At 61.3% G+C, this 23,443-nt stretch overlaps 1 protein-coding gene across 3 annotated transcripts in view; it reads right to left on the reverse strand.

Moving 5' to 3' along the window:
• SULT4A1 (sulfotransferase family 4A member 1) overlaps positions 1-22,081 on the reverse strand; it is a 38,106-nt gene extending 16,025 nt beyond the window's left edge. Inside the window, exons 1-4 of one of the 3 annotated variants that reach the window (XM_045062487.1) lie at positions 21,870-22,081; positions 5,039-5,169; positions 3,810-3,890; positions 3,176-3,302 (exon numbers count right to left, since the gene is read on the reverse strand). In XM_045062487.1, the coding sequence (XP_044918422.1) occupies positions 3,176-3,302; positions 3,810-3,890; positions 5,039-5,169; positions 21,870-22,038 (508 nt within the window). In that variant the 5' untranslated portion in view covers positions 22,039-22,081. The remainder of the gene's footprint in view (positions 1-3,175; positions 3,303-3,809; positions 3,891-5,038; positions 5,170-21,869) is intronic. The other 2 variants (XM_023257577.2, XR_002744050.2) reach the window with 2 other exon arrangements.
• Positions 22,082-23,443: the final 1,362 nt, after the last annotated feature.

Here is a 23,443-nt window from a genome sequence, read left to right on the forward strand (position 1 = left end):
AGGCGGCCCGGCCTCAGATCCCACGCCAGCTGTGTGACCGGGGCAGGCCGCTCAGCCTTTCTGAGCCTCGTCCTCCAGAAGCGGGGTGACAGCAGGACCTATAGGGCAGCCAGCAGCCAGCACAGTGAGAACACCCACGTAATGCTCGCGGCCCCAGGGCCTGTTGGGGGGAAAGCACCGACTTGTTCCCTCTGGTCCTGCGCAGACTGGGACTGCCGAGGGACACGGAGGCCAGGGGTTGGCAGGGGACTGCTCCTGTCCCTGTCAGAGTCACACCTCAAGCAGGAACGCAGCCTCCACCCCCCACGTTGCAGAAAACCTCACGGATTTAAGTGCGTGACAGGCTGGGAAAACCCATTCCTGCCACGCCCAGCCAGCCCGGGGCCATGACGTCAGTCTGCCGTCTCGCCAGCAGGTGGCAGCACAGCAGCAGCCTGGCCCCACACTTAAAGAGCGTCCGGAGGGAGCTGGAGTCCATCAGGGGTCACTGAGGGGTGGCCCGAAGGACCAGATCCCAAGGGAAAAGCTTGGGCCTTTCCCAGGGGCTCCGGCAGGGGTCGGGGTTAGAGGCAGAGAAGACAGAACAAAGCGAACATGGATTCAGCCAAAAGGCCTTGTTAGGGACCCACCGTGGGTTAAATCCTAGCCCGCTAGGGCCTCGGTCTCCTCACTGCAGAGGTCTAGCTGCTGGGCCCGGGGTCCCCCCGGCATGCCTCCCACGGCCAGCCCGGCACATCCCACCCACCCCATACACAGCAGGCCGGCCTTAAAAGGCAGGCCAGCCTTCCCACTTGAGAGGACGAGGCAGAGTCCAGAGAAGGGAACAAGGACCAACTCACCAACGGGCTAATAATAAGCACGGGGGCCCCGAGAGGAGAACCCGCCTCCCGGGTCACTGCCCGCGCTGGCACACAGTTCAGGTGACCTGAGTCCGGGGACAGAGCAGGAGTCCAACAGTCATGAACAGAGAAGGCAAGAAAAATCCCTGTCATCCCAAGGGGCTGTGTGAGAAAAGTTGCAGAGCAGGCAAGCAATGCCCATGGGGGGTGATGTGGGGACTGAACAGGAGGGGTGACGTGGGGACGGTGAGGACAGTGGTCACTGCACATAAGAACAGGCGGCAGGGACAGTGAGAGATGGGGACAGCGGTCACTCACACAGGGCCGATGATCACAAGGACAGCACATGCCTGTGTCTCTCCCAGCCCCGGTTAGCAGGTGCAGAGAGGGGACAGACCCTGATGGCGGGGACACTGCTTTTCCCACTCGGGCTGTGCCACCCTGGGAAGGAAGCTCCACCAGGGCACCTCTCTGCCTCTCCCCACCGTGTTCCCTCCATTCCTGGAAGTCAACGTGCTCATCCAAGCAGATCAGCTGGGAGAAGAGCAGCTCACTCTCCCCACTCTGCGTGAGTGACCCTGCCCGCGGGACGGGCCTCCACGCTCCGTCACCTGGCATGCGGCCCCAGGCACCCCCACCCCGAGTGCACAAGCCTCAACACCCGTACGCAGGGCTCTGGAAGCAGGTCCTCTAAGGTCACTCTATTAGCAAACGGTGCCCGGCCACGGCTTCTTCTGCACTGTATTCTTCAAATTCTTTGGAACCTCACACAGAGAGGACAGCGCAAGCCTCCGAGGGCCCCAGATGACGTGCGCTGGCTGCCAGCAATGGGAGAACAGAGAGGACGTTGGGGGGCTAAGTACACGTGGCGGGAGACTCTGGTGGGATCGCAGCAACTGTGTGTGGCCTTGAACTGCAGTGTCGGGCCGTGCCGTGACCTTAAAAACTCGGGAACACCTGTATCGGGGTAACTTTTAACCACCCTGGCCCAAGCAGGAGCTAATTTAAGACCGACACCAGGTGGCAGTCAGAAGCTGGTGGACGCCTATCCACGGGATGCTGTCGCCATGCGGGTGGCTGCTTCTCTAGAGGCAGCGGAACATGCTGGGACTTAAGGACATGGTTTGGAAACCACACTAAATGGCTTACTCCAAACGCCTGGCAGACCGTAAGGACCTGAGCCAGACGGCAGGCAGGCCGGGGGGTGGGGGAGGAGGCTGGGCAGAGGGTCTTTCGTGGACTCCAGGGATTTTGGGGCAAGTGCAGTGGCCACCTCCCCCGCGCCCACCCCCAGCAGAGCTGGAGCAGATTCCGAGCAGCTCCGGGCTCCAGGCTCCGGGCACCGAGGGCCACGTGTGCTCCACTGCACCCGTGAGGGGCCGGCCTTCCAAGAGGCTTGTGAGGGAGCTCCGGTTCAGCTGCCCGGGACTTATTTGGGACACGACATTCCTGATTTCCCCCGTGCACCTCACCCTGGTCTTGTCCCATAATCACAGTGCAGAACCTCTGACTGGGCCACACAAGCGGACAGCGAGGCTGAGCGCTGAGACGGGAGACGGGAAATAAAATGAGAAGTGTATCTTCAGACTCGGGTATGGAATCGTCTGGGCCCGGATCTAACTGAAGTACTGATGTGGCCCATCTCCAGCCTTCCGGGTGCAAACCCGCACTGAACTCCCACTCTTGGTCCCGGAACGGTCCCCGGAGAGGCCACGGACGGCAACAGGAGAGCCACCTCGGGCAGGGGCTGCCGACTCCACGGACAAGACCCCAGTGCAGTGGGTGTGGCCCGGGCTCTCCGGCCCCGGGGAGTGGGGGGGGGGGGGGGGCATATAGAAGGGCCCCTGGCAAGCTGGGCCCCCCAGCTTGACTCCTCCCTCCCCAGACGAGCTCCTGTACAGAGCACGGCCTGCCCTTAACCCAAAGCAGGCCCCGGTCACACAGCCGGGAGCTGGGGGCCCAAGCCTGCCTGCCCCATCCTCCAGGGCAGCTGAAGGCCCACGAAGCCACAGTCCCCACTCGGGCCTCTGTCCCCGACAGCAGGACTATCTGGGCCTCCGTTTCTACTGTTCAAAATCCCGGCAGGAAGAGACACGCTTTTACCTGGGGAAGTTCTCGGGACGCCAACGACGTGCTGAGAGAGACGGGGTTCTGAGCTGGAAGCCCCGGCTGCCGCCCTGGTGAGCTTCCCCCACCCCGGCCCCGCTCCTCCGCCCGTGGGCAGGAAAGCAGGCCCAACCCACGCGGTTATCGTGGGGACCGGGGGCATCGTGCACGAGGCACACGCATGCACGGGCGACGAGGGAGCCACTGATGGCACCGGCCGACACACTTACGCTTGTCGTTCATGAACCTCCGGCAGAACTCCTGGAAAGTGCCCCGGTAGCTCATGGTCCGCAGGGAGCGGTGGAACTGGTAGTAGGACACCACCAGGTCCTTGGGGTTCCGAGCCATGTATATGACCTGTGGCGGGAGGGAGGGACGGCTCGGTCGCTGCTCCTCGGAGCCACCGCACAGACGCCCCACCCCCCACCCCAAGATCAGCCCCGCTCCAGCCGAGGACACCCGCCCCCTTCAACGGCATCTGTGTTACATTTCCGTCCTGCACCATGACTCCAAAGGGACTGGAGGACAGAACCAGGCCGGTCCGGACACTGCTGATGAGAATCAGAAGCGTCACGAACCGAGCACACCGAGAAAGTGCGGAAAGTCAGAGACCGTGAACGCGGCCGTGGGTCCTCGGCCTCACGGGACCAAGGCTGGACCCAGGCTGGTCAAGCCCACGTTCTGCTGCGAGGAAAAGCCTAAATGAGAACCACGGATAAAACGCTAGGGACAGGAGCTCAAAGCTGGCCTCCACCGCGTCCTAGCACGCCTGGGCCTCTGGGAACTCAGGACTGGGACCTGAGCCCTACGGGACGGTCTCTGCTTGCTGGGGGCTCCGCCAGGGAGTGGGGGCAGGAGGGTTACCTTAGAATCGCCATTGTGGAGATCGGAGGGCAGGAAGCGGTAGGGGAGGTGACTCTTGATGAGGCGAGGCGACGTCAGCTCCTGCGGAGGGTCAGAGGGAATAGCGTTCAGAGGACACACGGCTGCTCGCCCGCCTCAGGACCAGCAGCGCGCCTGACAAACTTCTCACCCGACATCTGGCCACCCTCCAGACCGGACGAGACGTGGTCCCTGTCCTCGGGCACCCACAGTGTGAGCCAAGCTATCACGGGCACAGGGGTCTGCTCAGAGGGCCTGCCCGGGCCGTGAAGGGCAGAGAGGAAGCAGGAGGCCGAGGTGCCCAGGGGCGCCTGCTGGACCAATCACATCAGCATCGGGCCTTCCTGCTGCTCCCGGAATGTGCCAGGCCCACGCTCCCTGCTGCCCGTCCCAGCGTGCCCGCGTGGCTCCTCTCTTGGGACCTTACTCAGCCATCCCCCAGAGGTGCCTGCCGTCCTGTGTGCTGTCCCACCTTGTGCCCTATACGGTGCCCTATACGGTATCGCCATTAAACCCCAGGTTCTTGCTCTTCCTCCCCTCTGGTCTCCCTCGCTAGAATGCAAATTCTCGAAGGGTCATGACAGCCTTGTCCGTTTTGTCCTCGGCTGCACGCCAGGGTCAAAGGCAGGGCCCCGCAGGTGGTGGGCACGGTGCTACAGAAGGGCTCCACGGAGGAGTCGACACGGGTTGGATCCACGTGGCCAACACTGGGGTGCAGACACCCCGGGGCAGCTGCGTGAGCACTGGAGGCCAGGGTGCAGGCAGAGACCGGCTCCCACAGGACTCTGGACTTTACTCGGAGAGCAGTGAGAGGAGGGCGGGGCGCACCCTCGGAGCTGTATTTCAGAATGCTCGTCTGGAGGGAGAACGGACGGGCAGTCCACGCAGGAACCGTGGTCTGGGCTGAGAGGTGACGGACAGGAAGGGAGGCTCCATCGGAGCACTAGCATGGACTGGACTTCGGGCTACCTCCTCCACTCCCCCGACAGACGGGGTGAGCCACGCTGGGGAGCCCCCTTTCTACCTCGAAGTCACCCACGACACCCACCGCTCCAACCTCACCGTCACCGCCTACCTCGGGCTCGGGCCTCAGTCTGTCCTGGCTGTCCCCTCTCCCCCCAGCCACGGGCCCCCTGAGCCCCTCAGGAGCAACTGTCACCCGGGGACCCCAGGGAGCCCCAGGGCCTGGGCGCTGCTGGCCCAGAGAGTACCTTGATGATGTCCAGGCCCGGCTGCGGGTACTCCAGGACCGGGAGCTGCTCGTCGATGTTCATCAAGCCGATCTCATCAGGGTCGGCCCCCTGGCTCACCACGTAGACCACCTCCTGCAGCAAGCTGGTGCCTGGAGGGAGAGAAGCCCAGGGGGCGGGGCTCAGGGGAAGCCCGAGGGCCAGCCCCGCTCCCCAGGCCGCACCTGCTGCCCAAGACCGCACACGTGGCCGCCAAGGGCAGAGCCCCGGCGAGCAGGACGCCCAGGAACAGGCAGGACAGGCAAGCAAGAGCGCCAGCACGGGCGGGGTAACCCCTGGGAGCAAGGTGGCTCCGGGTGCCTCTTCTGGCCCCCGTGTGCGGACCCCACTCTGCACAGGCTCTCAGCTCCGGGTCCCCGGCGAGCCCAAAGCTATCCCATCACGATCCCACCTGACCTCTCCGAAGAAACAAACGCAGCGGGCCGGCGCCTCTCCTCAAGACCGTGGTCGTCTTACTCTGGCGGAATCGGCCTGCTGCCCATTCCCCATCCCCCCACCCTGAAACGCTGACTGCCGAGAGCACTGCCTCACACCCCTGCCTGCACTCCCCAGAGGGCCTCATGCCGTCCCCCCACCGAAGCCAGCCCCACACGCACCCCCACGCCCGTCTGTCAACCCGGGAACACCCGCCGCCCGTCGCCTCCCCGGGACGGGCGGCCCGCAGCAGACGGCCAGCCCGCCTGCGGCCCCTGCTCGGGCCTCTGCGCCCCTCAGGTTCTGCCACCAAGGTGAGTGAAGAGCTGGCCCTTCGCCCCCGGGGGCACCTCCGGAGCCCCCATCGCTCTCTGCTTCGGCCCCACTCACCTGGGCTGGCTCCCACCCTCCCCCTGCTCAACAAAGGAGAACGACCATTCCAGCCTGGATGTCAGACGGCACCCCCCCCCCCCCACCGCCAAGGCCCTCCGGGGGGGGCCTCCCATCTCCTCAGGGTAAAGTCTTCCCCACGGCCTGCAGGCCGGCCCTCGGCACTCTGTGCCCCCTCCCACCCCCCCTCTCGGTCCACTGAGCTCCTACTGGCCTCCTGGCAGGTCGGAGCGTGCCAAGCCCACCCCACTGTCTGCACCTGCAAGGCGCCTGCCTGCAGCCCCTCCCTTCCTCCCTCCCGCAGGTCCTCCGGGGGTGAGGGCTCCCTGACCGGCCACGTCTAACATTCCCACGTGGCCCCCGTCCCCGTGCCGCGCCACGCCCCTGGACAGTCTGCGCGTTCCTTTAAGGGCCCCCCCTCCCCACCATAAAGACACAGGAGCTTTGCTGCACCAGGAGAGCCGGCACCTGGCCGTGCTGAATTCACATCTTCTGAAGGGACGGACAAACGCTGGCTGCTGAGTGATCAGAAGAGGACAGCTGGGTCAAGGAAGACTTCCCAGAGGAAGCAGCTTTGGAGCAAAGGCACTGACGAAAACAGCACGGTGGCTTTTTAAATTCACACAGAAGTAACTCTACCTCTTAACCCACAGGATCCTCCCACCAACCCGAAAGGGGGGGACCATCACCCCCCCCCACAGATGAGGAACCTGAGGCCAAACCGTGCCCCGGGTCACACAGCCGGTGTGTGGCATCCACCCCATTCCTCCTGGTGAGGCCCGTTCACCCGACAGCCCAGGGCACCTGCACCGGGGAGTCCACGCCCTTAGAAATCAGTGTGGACACAGTTCCCAAAACGGGCCTCTCCCAGTGACATCTTCAGGACCCATTTTTAGTGCCCCCACAGGCCCCGGCCCGGACAGACGTTCTCCGCACGTTAACACTGACGAATCAGTCCCCAAAGCCCCATCCCGCCTCCGTAAATACCGACTCGGGAAGGCTGGCCACCTCGGAGCCGGAGGAGGCCCTGCACCTGCCTCCCCGCTGGCCTGTCCCCAGGGGCCCCTCCAGCCCCTCCTCGTCCACCTCCCGGTCAAGCAACTGGGCCTGGCCTTTCCTAGGCCTCAGCACCAGCTACGGGGGGCCACGCTGCGCGCCTCCCGGCACACAGGACACGGTCAGCGGGCAGACCCTGGCCTCTCCAGGGCCAGAGCCAGCTGGCAAGAGGGGACGGAACGGTCACAGGAAACCCCAGCTAGAGAGGACAGCAACGACGACACTGGCCAGTCACACGTGGTTCCAGACGCCCCTCTCATAAGCCCCTTCCCGAAGACCAAACTCAGGCTCTACCGTCCACAAGGGTCCGGCCGGGCACCAGTGGCACGCATGCCTCTCCCTGCTGCCCGTCCTCTCCATGTCCACTGCCACCACGGGAGGTCCCACCACCCAGCAGGGCCCCGGACGTCAGCAGGAGCCCAGCAGGCCCCACCACCCACTTTCCCGGCCACCACGGCTGCAGTGACCCTTCCACCTGCCGTGTCCCCGTGGCTCTCGGCTCCTGGGGAGCAGCCCCCCTGGGCCCTTCTCCTCCCTCTACCCCCTGGCACTCCGGGCTGTGGCCGGGCCTTCCAGCCCCCCCCCCAGAGCTCAGCACCCTCGTGGCCCCAGCTTCACCAGGCTGCCCTTCTGCCTGACCAGCCTAGACTTGGTCTTCGTTTGGGCCACTGGTCCTAGAAGCCTTCTCGGACACCCCTATCTCATCTGCAGCCCTCCCCCAACCCCACAGCACCCTGTCCCTCTGTCCTACTACACCTGGTGCCCTGGTGCGACCGGCGGTCTTGCGAGGACAGAGAACACGTCTTAGTTATGTATTAGTTTCTACGGCCGCCGTGGCTTCAAACGACAGTTACCGTCCCGCGACTCCGGAGGTCAGAAGGCCAACACAGGCTTTGCTGGGCTCAAATCAGGACGACAGCGCTCCCCCTGTCCAGCTGGAGCCACACTGCTTAACCCCGCCTCCTGCCTCCTCTGCCAGGCATCCCTGTGCACACACAGAGCTCCCTCAGATAATCCAGAACAATCTCCCACCCGAAGGGCAGCTCTGGCAACCTCCGTCCTCCCCCTCCACGTAAGGCGAAATACCCACAGGTTCGCGGATTAGGACGTGGATACTTCAGGGGTCATTACTCCACCGACCACACTCCCATCACACTCCTAACACGGCTCCCGACACAGGCGAGGTGCTGAGTAAGCACACGGGCCTGGACGACGGAACGAAGCCGCTCTAAAGTCGCCCCCACCCACCTGGGAAACGGGACTGGTCTTCACCCACACGTCCTCCAGACCCAGGTGGGCTCTCCCCTGAGACCCTCCCGGCCTGGGCAACCCAGCTCGGAGCGCCTTCCCCCGCTCTGGGACACCCCCTCAGTGGAGCCACGTGTCTCCCACAAGGGATTAGCCCACAGTCCTCACTTGGGATCTGGTGGTGGCCACCCGAGGGCTATTCCCCCACATGTCCCTCTATTCATTCAAGAAGCCTGCACGGAGAGCCGGCCCGGGGAGTCCCTGCCCCTCCCCCCTGGAAAAACAGGGCAACACCCCTCTCTTCTTCACGGGGTGGTCGGGGTCAGGGCCACAAGGTGACCTCCTCCAGGCCAGAGAACCTCAAGGCAAATGAAGATCTCTCCGAGCTCCCAGCACCACGACAGGCTCCACTCACCAGGGCCACTCACACACGAGGACACTGCACGGCCTCCTGCCCACCCAGGCCACCCTCGTCCCGACAAGGGACACAAGCTGTCAGGCCCCTCTTGTCGAAACCACGCCCTGGGCGACAGCTACAGCTCACTCCTGCACCAATAAGGCCACGGAATCCCCCCCTCCACCACCGTGGCCTCCGAGCACGCCCAGCAGACACGGGGGCAAAGCCAGCCCTGTTGAAGCCCAGCCTGTAGCCTGCAGGGAAATGGGGGAGAAGGCACGGCTCCACTCCGGCAGCCACCGGGCCAAAACGGACGAGCGCAGGCAGGGGTGGGGTGGGGCCTCGGCACCCCCAACCATCCTCCCGTGGTCTGAGGCCTGGGAGGGAGGCGAGCACGGGAGGAGCCCCGTAGCAGGGGGCAGGCTGACGGCCAGCAGATCCAAGGTGAGGCAGAGGAGAGCCAGGCTTCCAGACCAGACACCCGGGAGGGCCGGCCGGGCGGCGTGGCCTTCCCGGGGAGTGACACGAGCCACACGCTTCCCAACAGCTCCATTTTCGAGTCAACTGGATGCGAGCGATCCTTTCCAGAAGCGCTTCTGCTGATCCCAGCCAAACGGCGGCTCGCACGGCGGAGGTGCACTCTGACGCCGGACCCCTAGGAAGTGTCTGGCATTGTGGGCGGGACTCCCCAGGAATCGAGGGCCCGCCTGTCACAGCGCGGGGGGTGGAGCCCATCAAAATGCCCACCCAAACTCTGGGGACAGAAGGAACCGGCACTCTGGCGAGAACCGATCGGGCCTGGGCCCCAAACCACCGGGGCCTTCTTTCATTGTCACTTTTATCACTTCCGAAGGTCAGACGCGCACGGGTCTAAAAAGTCACAGGACACCGGAAGACGAGTAACAGAAAATTCAGTTCTCCTCCCGGCCCCAGTCCCACCGAGAGCAAACCCTCGGCTGGTTCTTTTACCCTCAAATGTCCAATGTGCTTAGACAGCTCTCTCACGATCTGCGTGATTTCCAGGGTCTACTGATTTTCAACGGATGAAGACAGGCCCTGGCCAAGTTCACTCACAAGCTTCCCTCCTCCCAGTGTGGCCGCGGCATGATTTTTGGTCTTCCCTAGAGTTTAACTGAGTGTTCTGCTCGACACACACCGTATCATGGTCACACTGACTTTCTTACACAGGACGTCGACTTTCCCAGAGTAAATCACTGCCTTCGCTTGCTTGCTTCGCTTTCCCCGTAGCCATTGGGGATTCTTTCCGGGACTCTGTGGCAAGCCCTCTGGGATGCTCTCAGTCCCGCCAATTCCGCTGCCCCCTCCGCTCTCCACGAGCGTCCTCCTGGATCTCCTCAGGCCGGTGCACCTCGTCCTTAATCCGTGTGCCCTCCCTGCGGTCTTCCCACGCACTGGCTGAGCCCGCCTCCGGCTGCCGCCTGAGTTGGGGACCGAGCAGGACAAGCATCCGTGCCCACCTTGCTCATGACCGGAAGCTTGGCTGCGCACAGAATTCCGGGCTGGAGAGCGTTTGCCCCAGACGTGCGACAGACAGCACGGTGAGAACGTGGAGTTCCTGGGTCCCACGCCTTTGAACGTGCCCTGTTCTGCCTCTGGAGACTAAGGCCTCCTCTTCCTGCCGAGACTCCACAGGGCCTCCAGCCTGCTTTCACCCACTCGTCCTATCAGACACTCGGGGGCTCTCCAGCTCATGCCCTCAAGCTCTGGACATCCCAGTTTCCACAGTCTTCTCTCTTACATACACTGTTCTTTTTCTGGAACTCCAAGATCTTACCTTTTTTTTTTTTTTTTTTTGGTTTATTTATTTTGAGAGACATAGAGCGTGAGAAGAGAGGCAGAGAGAGAGAGGGAGAGAGAATCCCAAGCAGGCTCCGCGCTGTCAGTGTGGAGCCCAACATGGGGTTTGAACCCACAAATCATGAGACCATGACCTGAGGCAAAATCAAGAGTCAGATGCTTAACCGACTGAGCCACCCAGGCACCCCTGAAAACTTGCAATTTTCTTATTTTTTGCTCCTATTTGCCATCATTTTGCAAAAAGTTTTCTTCTACTTCCCGGGCTACTTCCTCCGCTTGACCATCCAAAGCTCACAACTGAGTTTTCAAAATCTCAGCTTCCCAAGAGCCCCTTAGTGATCTGTCCTTGCTCCCTCCTGGTGCCGTCGCTTTCTTCGGGGAAGGCTCATCTGTCTCCGCTCTCCAGGGTGGCTCTGGAGGGTCACGATGCGGGTGGGGCTCTGCTGTTTTAGGTTTTCTACTGCTCTATACATCGCCCTGGATTCCTCCAGGCTCCTTTTTCTGCTGTTGGTTTTTACAGGTCTCTGTCCTTCGTTTTGGAGACTTGAAGACCCGGTGAGCTCGAGTCCAACGGCAGGTAAGAATGATCCAGATGCAGCCATGCGGGGGGCAGGGCCTGCTGATGGGGATTCCTGTGTCTGGGGCGGCAGCCCCACCCGGGGGCTCTCCCAGCTGAGCACGTGCAGATTCTCACGGTCATCTGTGGGGTCAATGTCTCCAGAGGAGATGCCTCTACTCTCTGTCCCGAGGGACCACCTGCATGCCGGGAGCCAAGCAGGGGTGGGGGCGGGGAACCTCCATTTCAAGGGCGTGGCTCTCACGGGACCCTCATTTCCCATAGGGCACCGCAGCCCAGCCTACGCTGTGCTCGGCGTGCCCACATCCACAGCCTCCCGGATCAAGTTCCCCCAAGAAACAGGTCTCTGCAACGGCCTCCCGCCGTCTATCCCCCCATCGTGGCTGCCATCCTCTGAGGGGTGCACCCCACGGCCGGAGCCCTGCGGCTGGAACCGGTTTGTGCACCCGCGGCCCTCCCGCTGCCGGCACTCGGGCTCTCCCACCAGCTAAGCCAGCGGACGACACTCAACCACCGCACCCGATCACCGGGAATCCGCGGGCACCTGCGACCCCAGGTCTACTCCTTGGTCTGCGGTCTACGCCGTGTCTACCCCGGGATCGTCACGCAGCGAGGTCGTAAGAGGAAGCAGAGGAGAGCACGTGCGTTCAACCCGCCCCCCTCTGTCAAATGCGCCCTGGGTGTCCTGGAGCCGGGAGCATCGACACGTTACAGTGGGACCCGTCCAGAAACAGCAAGAGCCCAGCGTCCGAAGCCGTGCCTCGCGGAGCTGGCCCAGGCGACCCAGGACCTGGGGCTCCCGCGGGCCCCTCGCCAGCCGTCGGACCCACTCTCCCGACAGAGGCTGACATAGCCTCCAGGTCCTCGCTGGGAAAGCACCTGTCCCCATCCGGGAGGTTTCACATACGCCCCGTCGGCTCTCGGGAGATGACAGGCGCAGGCCAGTCCCACGCCGGCAACCGGGAGGGGAACCGAGGCGAGAAGCCCGCAGCGGCTCACGCGGGCACCCGGCAGTCACCTCCGTGACAGCGACGGCCGTGCTCAGCGTCCCAGGTGCTGTCGCAGCAACTCAGCCCCGTCCTCGGTGGATTCGCACAAGCCCTCAGGTGGCTTCTGTCATCACACCTCACACACAAAGAGCCAGCTCAGAGGTGAACTGGCCAAGGCCACAGACGCGACACCGTGAGCCCAGAACCCAAAACTGTGACTCTGGAGCCGAGAGCTTCTTCACGTGCACCACACGCACACACGTACACGCCACACCACACCCAGGAACACGCACAGTGCACACACCCCACATCCCAACATTCACACGCATCACACACACACACACACACACACAAATGACACACACACACCACACACACCCCCACTCTTACCGAGTAAGCGGGCAGCAAGACCAAGGCCTCGAGCCACACGTTCTCACTTGCAGGCTACGGCTCGAACCCTCAACCCCAGCACAGCAAGGACGGAACGAGGCTGAGGCAGAGGGAGGGAGGGGCCGGGAGGCCTCCCCAGCACTGCGGGAGCTCAGCTTCTAGGCGCACAGAGCCCACCAGGCAGAGCATGTGGCTCTTCCCTGAGAGAGAGGCCCCGTCGCCAGGAGGGCCCAGAAAGTCAGGAGAGGCTCCACTTAAAAAAGCAGCATTTGGGGCGCCTGGGTGGCTCAGTCGGTTAAGCGTCCGACTTCGGCTCAGGTCATGATCTCACAGTCCGTGGGTTCGAGCCCCACCTCGGGCTCTGTGCTGACAGCTCGGAGCCTGGAGCCTGCTTCGGGTTCTGCGTCTCCCTCTCTCTCTGCCCCTCCCCCGCTCACGCTCTCTCTCAAAAATAATAAACATTAAAACAAATTTTTTTTTAAAAGCAGCATTTGACACAGGAGCCTCAGGACAGGACAAGCCAGTGAGCTGCAGGGTGGCCGTGGCATACAGCAGAGGGAACCCCGCTCCCCACCGGGCCCCCAGGTCCTCGCCACGCACTCCTGGCCACGTGGGTTCACAGCCCCTCCTGGAAGAAGGGGACGCTGGGCTGGGCACAGCCAGGAGACCGGCCACGGCCCAGGCGGGAAGGCAAAGCCGCACGACCCCGCGTGCTTCCGCTTGCCCTCTTGTGCTTTGTTCCATCACCGAGAGGGACAGTCCCTGGACGAGGGAAGAGACCCCCACAGCAGAGCTGCCCAGCCAAGCCCAGCCTCAGCCTCCTGTTGACCCGCAGACACATGGCGGGTTGGGCCAAGATCCGTGACAACAGACACGGAGTCGTTTCAAGGCACGAGTCCAGACGGGCTCTTACGCAGCAACCGGCACAGAACGTTCCAGGTGGAGCTGACACGAAAGAGGGGACAAAGAAAACAGCGGCTAATAAAGTGCAAGGCCCTCCCCTCCCCAAAGCCCCTGCGAAACAGGGCGCGTCACCTCCACCCGAAACAGCAGGACACTGAGAAAGGGTGAGGGCCTCGCCCCCAAGACTCGGGCCCAGGTGTTGGTAACCCGCCCCTCCCCCAGCAGACCCTCTCAGTGTCCGGGGCACCCGCCTCAACCGCCCTGAACGTCACCTGCAGCCCGAGTGGACCGCCTGCTTCTCGCTCAGCCACTGGAGGAGCAGGCCAGGAAGGGCCAGGAGCCAAGGCCCTGGGCGCCCTCACCCGCTGAGGGACAGGAGCTGTGGCGGGTGAGTGCCGGCCTCCTGTCCCTCGAGGGAGCCCCCTGAGCCCTACCCACAGCGTCTCTGGAGCTCCCGGCAGGCAGAGCCCCAGCACCCGCAAGAGTACCAGGCCTCAGAGTACCTCCTCCCCTCCCCTCCTGTGACCACCTCGCCCCACCCCTCCACTCCAGCCCTTGCTTCGGGCTCTCCAGGGCCCAGATACGCCCGCTCACGTGCCGGCCTCACTCCCTCCCACGGGAGAGGCAAACCGGCCAAAGGCAAGGCCACACGGGCACTGGCTTCTAGAGGCCGTGTCTGAAATCCCGGCTCGGCCGCTTCCTAACACTCGATGCTGAGCCAGAATGAGCCCCTCTCGGTCCGTCTCCCCACCTGGAAGGCGAAGATCACCATGCGGGTTAAATGCCATCGCCTGGCTACCAAAGGCGTCAGCGGTGGTGACCGTGGGGCTGACCATGGTGGTAGAGGAGGTTAACCTACCCAACACGCGCCCCCGGGGGCTGACCCGGCCAGAGCCACGCCCACTGCTGCCAGCACCCGGGCCAGCTTCTCCTCGGGCCTCGGTTCCTCACCTGCAAGAGGGGCCCCTGCCCAGCGAAGCAGTGAGGACGGCAACGCCACAGACGTGGGGCGTGCTCGCACCTCCTGGTCTGCTCGGGGCTTAAGAAAGACAGACACGGCCACCACCGAGTCTGCTGCCCGGCCGCTCCGGGGCAGGGGCCCAGGGGAACCTGGCTCATTCCAGGCTGAGCTGGGCCTCACGAGAGCTACCGGTGAGCCACAGCACACACACAACGCCCAAGCTGGGGTCTCTGGCTTTCTAGCGGAAATGACTTCAGCTTCCGGAAAACTCCAGTCCGTAGGGAAACTTCCACCTCCCAACGGCCCGGCCCCTCTGCTTGCCTTAACGCGCTGCGGAAGCCCATGCTGGGTCCCCTCGCTCCCTGCTGACGGCAGAGGACCGTGCTGTACTGCACACTGTCTGACATTCCGGAAGCTGTAGGCAGGCCCACTGCCTCACCGGACTTTCAAGGTACCGGGAAGCAGGGCCACCTCCCCCAGGGTGCAGGGAGCCGGAAAAAGTGTGGCTCCCACACTGACAAGGAAAGGCTGTGTGAACGAGACCCCCCAGCTGAGTCCAAGGCCGCCGGAGCTGAAACCCCAGAAAGACAGGCCCTCCGGAGAGTCAGAAGAGAAGCAAGGCGCCACACAAGTGGGAAAGAAGAATTTAGGTAAAACTTTCACAAATTGTGGTGCATCGTGGGCTTGGGGAGCCAGACACAGGAGAGGGCTGGCACCAAACGGACTCACCTCTGCAGACCTACGCAGGTGCACATAAGAGAGACGGGATGGCAGCCTAGAGACACTTCCCCAGTGCTGGGGCTGCAGACAAAGGGAAAACGCTGCCAGGATCCTTTTCCCTCTAGGGAAAAATGCTTTCAGACACGGGGGGCAGAAGAGCAAACCCTGCTGTCCCAAGGGCCCTGGTGAAGAACCAATATGGCTTTAGAATGGGTGAAAGCTGGCCTTGGGGAGGGGCAGATACCATTCCTGGGCTCTATCAGAGACCCCTAAATGCTGGAAGAGAGGTGTAAGATCTTCCTGTACAAGATCCACCATCAAGGCAGAATTGGCCGCCACTGGGGTGGGGGGTTGGGGGGGTGCAGGATCACTGGGAGAGCCCCACCGAAACCCAGGAGCTCAGAAATGCCTGAGGCAGAAGCTCTAAGGTGCAGCTGGGCCAGACAACAGAGGGCCTCCCCGTGGAAACCTTTCCTCTCTAAGCCAGTGAATCAGAGCCACAAGTAACCATTCTACCCCCGGAGGAGGGACAAGGATGTGCGGAGAGACCCTTCCAAGGCTCCGACCCAAAGGTGAAAGTGGGCCAGGAACGGTGAGGAAAGGTCCTTTGGAAACTCAGCCCCCATGCTAAGCACAAGGCGATGCTATAGGAATTAAAACCAGCGGTCATTCAAGTGACCAGAGCAACAACAGAGCCCAAACACGGCCCAACTCACACCAGACCAACTCCCCTCCAACACTAATGGCCTGGCAGAAAAAGGCAGGCCTGTTTCCAAGCATAAACACAAACGACCTTCATCTCCAAAGTCAGGACACTACGTCCAGCATTCAACTGAAAAAGTACTACTCGTTAAAAAAGGCAAGGAAAAAGAATTATCTCGTGTCAAGAGACCAAATAATCAGTAGAATCAGACTCAGAGATTCTAAACTAAGTCCGATTAATATGTTAAAGGACTTCATGGAAAACGTGGACAGCATGCTTGAACAGACAGGATATTTTGGCAGTGAGATGGAGACCAGAAGTGGAAACGCTGGAGGAAAAACAAAAACACAGAAACAGAAAGGCACGATGCTTCCGAACGGCTCACAGACCTGACTTGGTGGATCTGACACAGCAGAAGAAAAAATCAGTTAACCTGAAGGAAATCTCGGAAAGAAATTTCAGAAGGAAACAGAAATTTCCCAAGCTGAAACACGCAGAGAGTTAATAAACACGACGTCCAGGCACATGTGTAACTGGAATCTCAGAAGCAGAGAGACAGAGAATGGGACAGAAGAGATCTCTGACGAGACAACAGCAGAGAATTCTTCCAAAACAACGAAGGGCAACGAACCACAGATGGGAGAAGCCCAGGGAACCCCAAGCAGGATCAGTATCCACTTCCACCAGGCCAAAAACCATATGCCTGGACGCATCATATTCCAAGTGCTGAAAATCGACGATAAAGAGAAAATCTTGAAGGCACTCAGGGAAAAAAAAGACCCATTCCACAGAGGAACAGAGAATTATAACTGACCGGTCGCTCGTCGGAAACTATGGAAACCATGGGACAATGGGGTGACACATCTGGTGTGCCGAACGATACAAGGAGGGGGACCCAGGAACGATGTTTAGTCCCACGCTTAGCGGATGAGTGGCATCTTGAAGATGAGACGTCCTCATCAGGTAATCAGAGGGAAGGGAACGGGGGAGGTGGGAGGGGAAGAGCACGCCAGAGAGAGGGGGCGAAGCCAAGAGGGAAAGAGCCGACGGGTCCCGACGGTTCCACGCGGCTGGCAAGTAAGGACACAGAACAGGCGAATCCAGATCACAGCGGGACAGACTGCGGAGTTTAATGTTGCCGGAGGGCAAAGAAGGGCCAGTGAAGGGGTCTAGTGAGGGAGGGACCCGGGTCAGAGTTGTTTCTAAGAGGTCGCTTGAGCCGCAGAGTAAAAGGTAAACTGGGCAGGGAGGGAAGGGAAAAGGCTCCAGGTGCGGGAGGAAGAACTCCCGAGAATGCGGCCGGGGCAGAGAGGGGTGGACGGATGTGAGCGCTCACTGGCTGCAGTCCTCTGTGACAGCTCCGTTACACTCTCAGCAGTAGAGCGCTGAAACCCCCAGGCCCCAGGAGCCCGTTCCCCACCAGCGGGGCAGCCAGGGGACAAAGGAGCGGACACCAGTAACGAAGTGCGTGTGGGAGGGGAGGCAGGAGAAGTCGTCCCTGTCGAGGACGAATGAGACATGAGGCATCAGGGTGAGACCCTGGAGCTCGGAGAGGGCCCTGGGAGTCTCCTCCTGTTCCACTGGGGTCAGAAAGACGCTCCTCCCAGAGGCCCCGCCTCCTTTCTCTCTCCAGAACCCTGCGAGCGGCTCTCCGGGCTTTCTCTTCCAAGCCCAAGCGGCGATGAGGGGAGAGGCTCCCTTCGCCAAGCCAGGAACCTGGACGCGCCGCCCTCTTCCCTGATCCCAAGCCCTCCTGACTGTGTGCAGGTAGCCGGAGTGAGAGCGAAGGGAAGGAGCGGGGAGAGGAGCAGAAAAGAGAAGGGGGAAAGGAAGGAGAGGCAGCACAGCCGCCTCGGAACGAAACCTCCTGTTACGCTCTTCAAGCCTCTGCCCTCTCCCCCGGGAGGTGGGTAAACTAGCCGCCGTGTGGTGTCACTGAAAGGGACACGGGTGCACGCTGGTCTCGGGACGAACGTGAGCTCCAGGTGGGGGGGCGGTTCCCTCAGCATCTCGTAGCCCGCTTCCCGGTGCACGCACAAGGCGCTCAACGGCCCCCTCCCCAGGCTGTGGGAAAAGCAAACGAGATGCCGCACGTGAACACCCGGGACGCACCTGGCACGGAACAGGTGCTGGCCAAATGCGAGTTCCCACCCCCGTGACCTCTCCCCAGCTCTTCCGGGGCTCGGTCAGCTCCGTTGTCCAAACGCTCAGATGCCGGTTCCACCCTCTCCTCTCCTTTCCCCTCTCCGGACCTGTATCCATCTACAAAAAGGCAACAATCCCAAGAACACAAGACTGTTCGCAGGCTCAAAAGAGGCAGACAGGGGGACTGTAGCTGTAGTCGGTCATCCCACCCAGCTTCACAATACGGCCACCCCCTCCATGCAGTCCTCCAGTGATCCTCCTTCCTGGGCCCCTGACCTGACCTTGAGAACCACCACCCTGTCCGGTCAGTCAGCTTTCAGCATCAGGAGCCTGGCTTCCCGAAGTCACCACCAGCTCCTTGAGAAGAGCGTCCCCACATTCACAACACTCCCCAGTCGGCCTCCCCTAGGCCTGGTGGCATGCGTATACAAAGAAGAGTCATCCGCCTGGCCTGGGACCTAGGATCTCCCCACGGCCTCCCCAGCTGTCTTAAGATTTAAGACTCAACTGAATCCATCAGGCCCAATCCCCTCATTTTTCATGGGCTTCAGCCGAGGAGCCTCTCCCAGAGCTGATGCTTCGTGACTTCAGGGACCGGCTCGCACGGTCACAAGACGCTTCTGCAGACAATCGAATTTAACACTCGGCATCGAAGAGGTGGCGAAAATGAAGGACTATAAACGAGGACGGAGATAAAGAGAACAGTCCTCTGCAGAAGGCACAGTGGGCTCCCCGTACCTGGGTCACGGATGAACTGGGGCCATCCCAGAGAGCTTCCGGCCACGATGGCAGTCTCTGACCCCCGTGCAGACCAGTATGACAGCCACAAGCTACCTGTGGCTACTGAGCACCCGAGACATGACGAGTGCTTCTGAGGAACCGAGTTTCTACTTTTATGCCCTTTCGATTCATCGAATCCAAAAAGCCGCATGTGGCTCCAGGCTACTGAACCAGGCAGCACAGTCCTACCCTGCCACCTGAGCTAAAACGTCAGAAACACAGAAACACTCCCAGAGCATGGTGGGGCGCAGAGGGAAAAGCCAGGATTGATTCCCACCAGAAACCCCCGGCCCCGTGAACCCCTGTTCTGCATCAGTGTGGGGGAGGGGAGGCGACAAGGACTCTACAAGCCCTTCCAGCTTGACCAACTGCAAGTTCACCACGATCTCCCAGACGTGGGCTCTGGAAACCCCAGTGGCCCTGTGGTTTCTCTCAGGGGCCTCTGCTAGTTCTGGCTTCTTGCCCAAGCCTGGCACCGGCCACCCTGTAGCTCCCTGTCCCCCAGCAGACAGTGTGCTCACGGAGGGCAGGCAGCAGATGGGATTGCTCTCGGCAGCCCCAGCACCTGATCCCAGCACCTAGAAAAGTGCCTGGGCACATCAGGTACCGGGGAGCGAAGGCCCGCATCAACAGCACGACCCTTCCTCGTGCTTACTGTGCATCTGGCTCGGGGAGGGGTGCTCACGCATCGTCCCCCTCTTCCTCACAGCCGCCCATCAAGATGGTAAGGAGGTCTCCCCCACCCCTGCGGAAACCACAGCTCCGAGGGGTGAGCACCTGACATGTGGGACTGGGTAAGTGGCCTCTCACCTATTCCTAAAGCATTCCAGGTGCATCCTAAGCCGCAACCGGCCTGTGCTCAAGATAATGGCCTCCAAGACCCCAGGGCCAGGGCCACCCTGCAATTGCCCAGTTTAAGCTGCAGATTCCATGGCAGAGGAAACCAAGGCTCCGACGTGCCCAAGGGTGGTGGCTTGCTAGAACCAGATCTTCCTGTTACCAGAGGCCACCGGCAATGACTTCCAGAGCCCTTTCCTCTGGTTGACAGGGAATCTTCTTTTTTTTTTTTTTTTTTTTTTAATTTTTTTTTTCTTTGCAACGTTTTTATTTATTTTTGGGACAGAGAGAGACAGAGCATGAACGGGGGAGGGGCAGAGAGAGAGGGAGACACAGAATCGGAAACAGGCTCCAGGCTCTGAGCCATCAGCCCAGAGCCCGACGCGGGGCTCGAACTCACGGACCGCGAGATCGTGACCTGGCTAAAGTCGGACGCTTAACCGACTGCGCCACCCAGGCGCCCCAACAGGGAATCTTCATAGCACCCTTTGGGGACCAGTTTTCCTACCCCCTTGATCATTTCATGTAACAAACTTCACGAATGGTGGGGTGGGGGTAGCGAAAGCCTTCAAAGGCATGGGTGAGAGCCTGGAGAGGCCATAAGGACTGCTGGAATTTTTTCTTTTTTTTTTTAAGTTTTAAAGAGGTGGCTCTCTAGGGTTCTGTGTGAAGGGGCCTCATACAAGGCATAAGGGTCTCAAGGCCACCACTGGGTTTTCTGTCACCAAGGGAAAGAGCCCTATGTTTATTCTCCTTATTAAAAAATCCACGATGTGCTTCCATCTGTCTTTGAACGATGCAAGTTCAAACAAGATTTGAGTCTGGACTATCTAGAAAAACTACCTTAAACTAACACTTCATTCCCCGTCAAGGTGCCTGGAAAGGTCCCCGCAGGAACCCACCAGACCCCCGATGCAGGGTCCCTCTAAAGCGTCCCCCACAAGCTCCAAGGGCACAGCTTTCCAAGTGGGCCTCCTGATCTGTGCCTCCTCCCACACCAGCTTCTTAACTTCATAAAATGGAGGAAAGAACACAAGACCACAAACTCTCATCTGCAATTCAAAAATCGTAACGCGCTCCCCAAACCAAGTTTTTCACAATTCATTTCGAGGCAAACCCTGTCCTAAACCGACACGACATGATTTTTTAGTCTCTATTGCTCCCACTTTTAACGTGGGGGTCCAAAGTACAGCCCCACATCCGGCCGGGGGACTTCCAGCCATACGATATCGATGGCGCTAAAATGTGAAAAATGCTGAGCCCCCATACCCAAGGGGCCGTGGGGCTGCAGCAGAAGGAAAGCCCTTGGCCATGGCAAGCACAGTGTGTGTGTGTCTCCTTCCTTTCCCCCTTCCCAAGGACAGCCTGGCAGCACCTCCAGACTTCTTCAAGCTCCCCCCAGCCAACAAGACTCCCCACCCCCTCCACGGACAGCCCCTTCCCCAACCTTCCTCAGAGGATCAGGCCTACCTCTCAGGTGGCTGGGACCCTGCACAGCTACGAGAGCCAGGCATACAGGTCTTTCAGCAAGCTGTACCGCTGCTGATCCGACATGACCTCCAGGCTGGCCACCTTCTGCACCAGGCTACAGACACACTGCACAGTCTGGACCCAGGTGTCTCCCTCCCTCTCCAATACAGTGGCAATAAGGGGAACCCTTGGCATGTTCAAAGAACGGGAAAGCTGCCTCTTTTCCCTACAGACCTCAGGAGAGACACTACGTGATAATCTCTTAACATCAAGTCCTGGGCAGACGAGCCTGGCTTTAAATCCCAGCTGGGCCACTTACCAGCTGTGTGACCTTGGGCAAGCCACTGCCCCTCTCTGAGCTTCACTGCCTAGACCGTAAAGTGAAGATGACCGTCTCTACCTTCCGTGAATACGAGATTAGTTAATGCTAGGAAATATGATGCTCTGGGTCCTGCCTGATGATTCCTGGGTGATGGAGGCGGCCCTAAAACAAGGGAAAGCCGGGCATGCACTCCGAGCATGGCTGGTCCCATCCCCCACCCAGTGCCCACGCAGGAAATGAGGGACGCCCTTACATCCGTTTCATCCCCCTGCCCAAATAACCACCAGGACTGTGCACTCATCAAAGGCTGAACAGGGCCCAAGAACAGAGAGGTTAAGTGACTGCCCAAGGTCACACAGCCGGCTGGGTAGGCTGGGTAACGGTAGGGAGAAGCTTGGAGGGGTGGCGGCCCTGGGCCTGTCCTCCTTTCAGCTCCCACCGAACGGGCTCTATCCCCAACGGACGCTGTCCAGCCGTGGACACCCGGGCCCACCTCCGAAGGTCTCCGGCCTCGGTTTCCCCAAATGCCGGCCGACCCCCCCCACCCACCCCGCCCTGTAGTGCTCCGGCCCCCGCCCTCCCCGCCCCCAACGGGAAGCGCCCTCTCCCCACCCCCCCAACGGCGCGGGTTGCGCCGCAGAGCCGGGCGGGCGGGGTCTGCGCGGGGCTCACCGGACTTGGGGTAGGTGACGATCCACACGTCGCTGGGCCGCACCGGGAAGTTGGCGATCTCCTCCATCTTCCCGCGGCAGAAGGGCGGCAGCCGCACGCCGTGGAACTCGAAGTACTTGCTCTCGAACTCGCCCGGGGTGCTGGGGGTCTCGGCCTCGCTCTCCGCCATGCCGCCGCCGCCGCCGCCGCCCGGCCCCGCAGCCGCGCCGCCCGCTCCCGGCCCGCCCCGCGCCCGCGCCCGCGCCCGCGCCCCGCACGCGCCCGCGCCCGCCGCCCCGGCCGCCGCGCCGCGCTCCGCAGGCGTGACGTCACGGCGCCGCCCGGCCCGCGCCGCGCCCCGCCCGCCGCCGGCGAAGGCGCTCCGCAGGCGTGACGTCACGGCGCCGCCCGGCCCGCGCCGCGCCCCGCCCCGCCCGCCGCCGGCGAAGGCGCTCCGCGGGCGTGACGTCACGGCGCCGCCGCGCCCCAGCCGGCCAGGAGGCTGCGCTCCGCGGTCTGACGTCACGGCCCCGCCCGCCGCGCTCCCGCCGCCCTCCGCCGACGTGACGTCGTAGGGCCGCGGGGCCGGCCTGCGTTCGCCCCGGACGGGCCAGACCCCTGCCCACCTCCAAGCCGCAGGCAGTCCGCGTCCCCTCCAGCGCGCGTTCATTCATCATCCCGCTGGCGCCGTCATCCAACAAGCGCTCGACACAGACTCAGAAACACTCCAGCTAGAAGTGACCTTACAGAGTCATCAACAAATACTGAGGGACCATCTGATAGGTACCAGGCCCTGGGCTGGGTTCCCGAGATACTCCAGGCAAAAGCCCGGCCCTCTGGGGGCTGATATTTGTCAGTGACCAAGATCATGGCAGGTGGTGACAGGTGCTATGAAGCATATGCGGGCGGAAGGCGGGGGGTGGGGGTGGGGGGGAGTGTTGATTCAGATGCCAGGGCCAACCCCAGACCTCAAGAGACAGAGTCTCTCGGGATGGCGCCACCGAAATCTGCACTTGATAAGGTACTTCTTGTTCCGACTACGATTTGAGAACAACCGAATTCTAAAGCATGACCCCACATTCGGTCGTTCACTCAACAGACACGTATTAAGCACCTACCACATGCCTGGGGTTGGGGAACGCAAAGATGAAAACGGCGGGGGGTTCTGATCTAATTCTCTGAGTCTCAGTGTCCTTGACCGTGAAAAGGGAATGACAGGCTCTATCCCTAGGTTCTATAACTGGGAGGATGGACAGAGATAACTGCACCAGCAAGAATCCTGAGTAAAGCAAGTGGACAGGACCTACTTGCTCTCTCTCCTTGCTGTGGAATGAGACACTTCCGAGTCCGGCAAGGGACATACACACATGAGCAGGGAGGCATGGGCCGTGTGCACAGAAAGGAAAGAGCAAGTAACCCTGAGTCCGAAGTCTTGTGGTTGTCTTTACCAAAACAAAAGACTATCCAAGTCCCCAAGACATTAAGAACAATTAGGTAATGGCACAGACGGCTGGCCAAAGGCTGTAGGAAATGAGCGAATGAATGAATGCCCTCATGTTTCAGATGAGAGCTCTCACTATGGGAGAAGGCAAGGG

This window comes from Felis catus, chromosome B4, assembly GCF_018350175.1.
Source record: "Felis catus isolate Fca126 chromosome B4, F.catus_Fca126_mat1.0, whole genome shotgun sequence".
Taxonomy (NCBI): Eukaryota; Metazoa; Chordata; class Mammalia; order Carnivora; family Felidae; genus Felis; species Felis catus.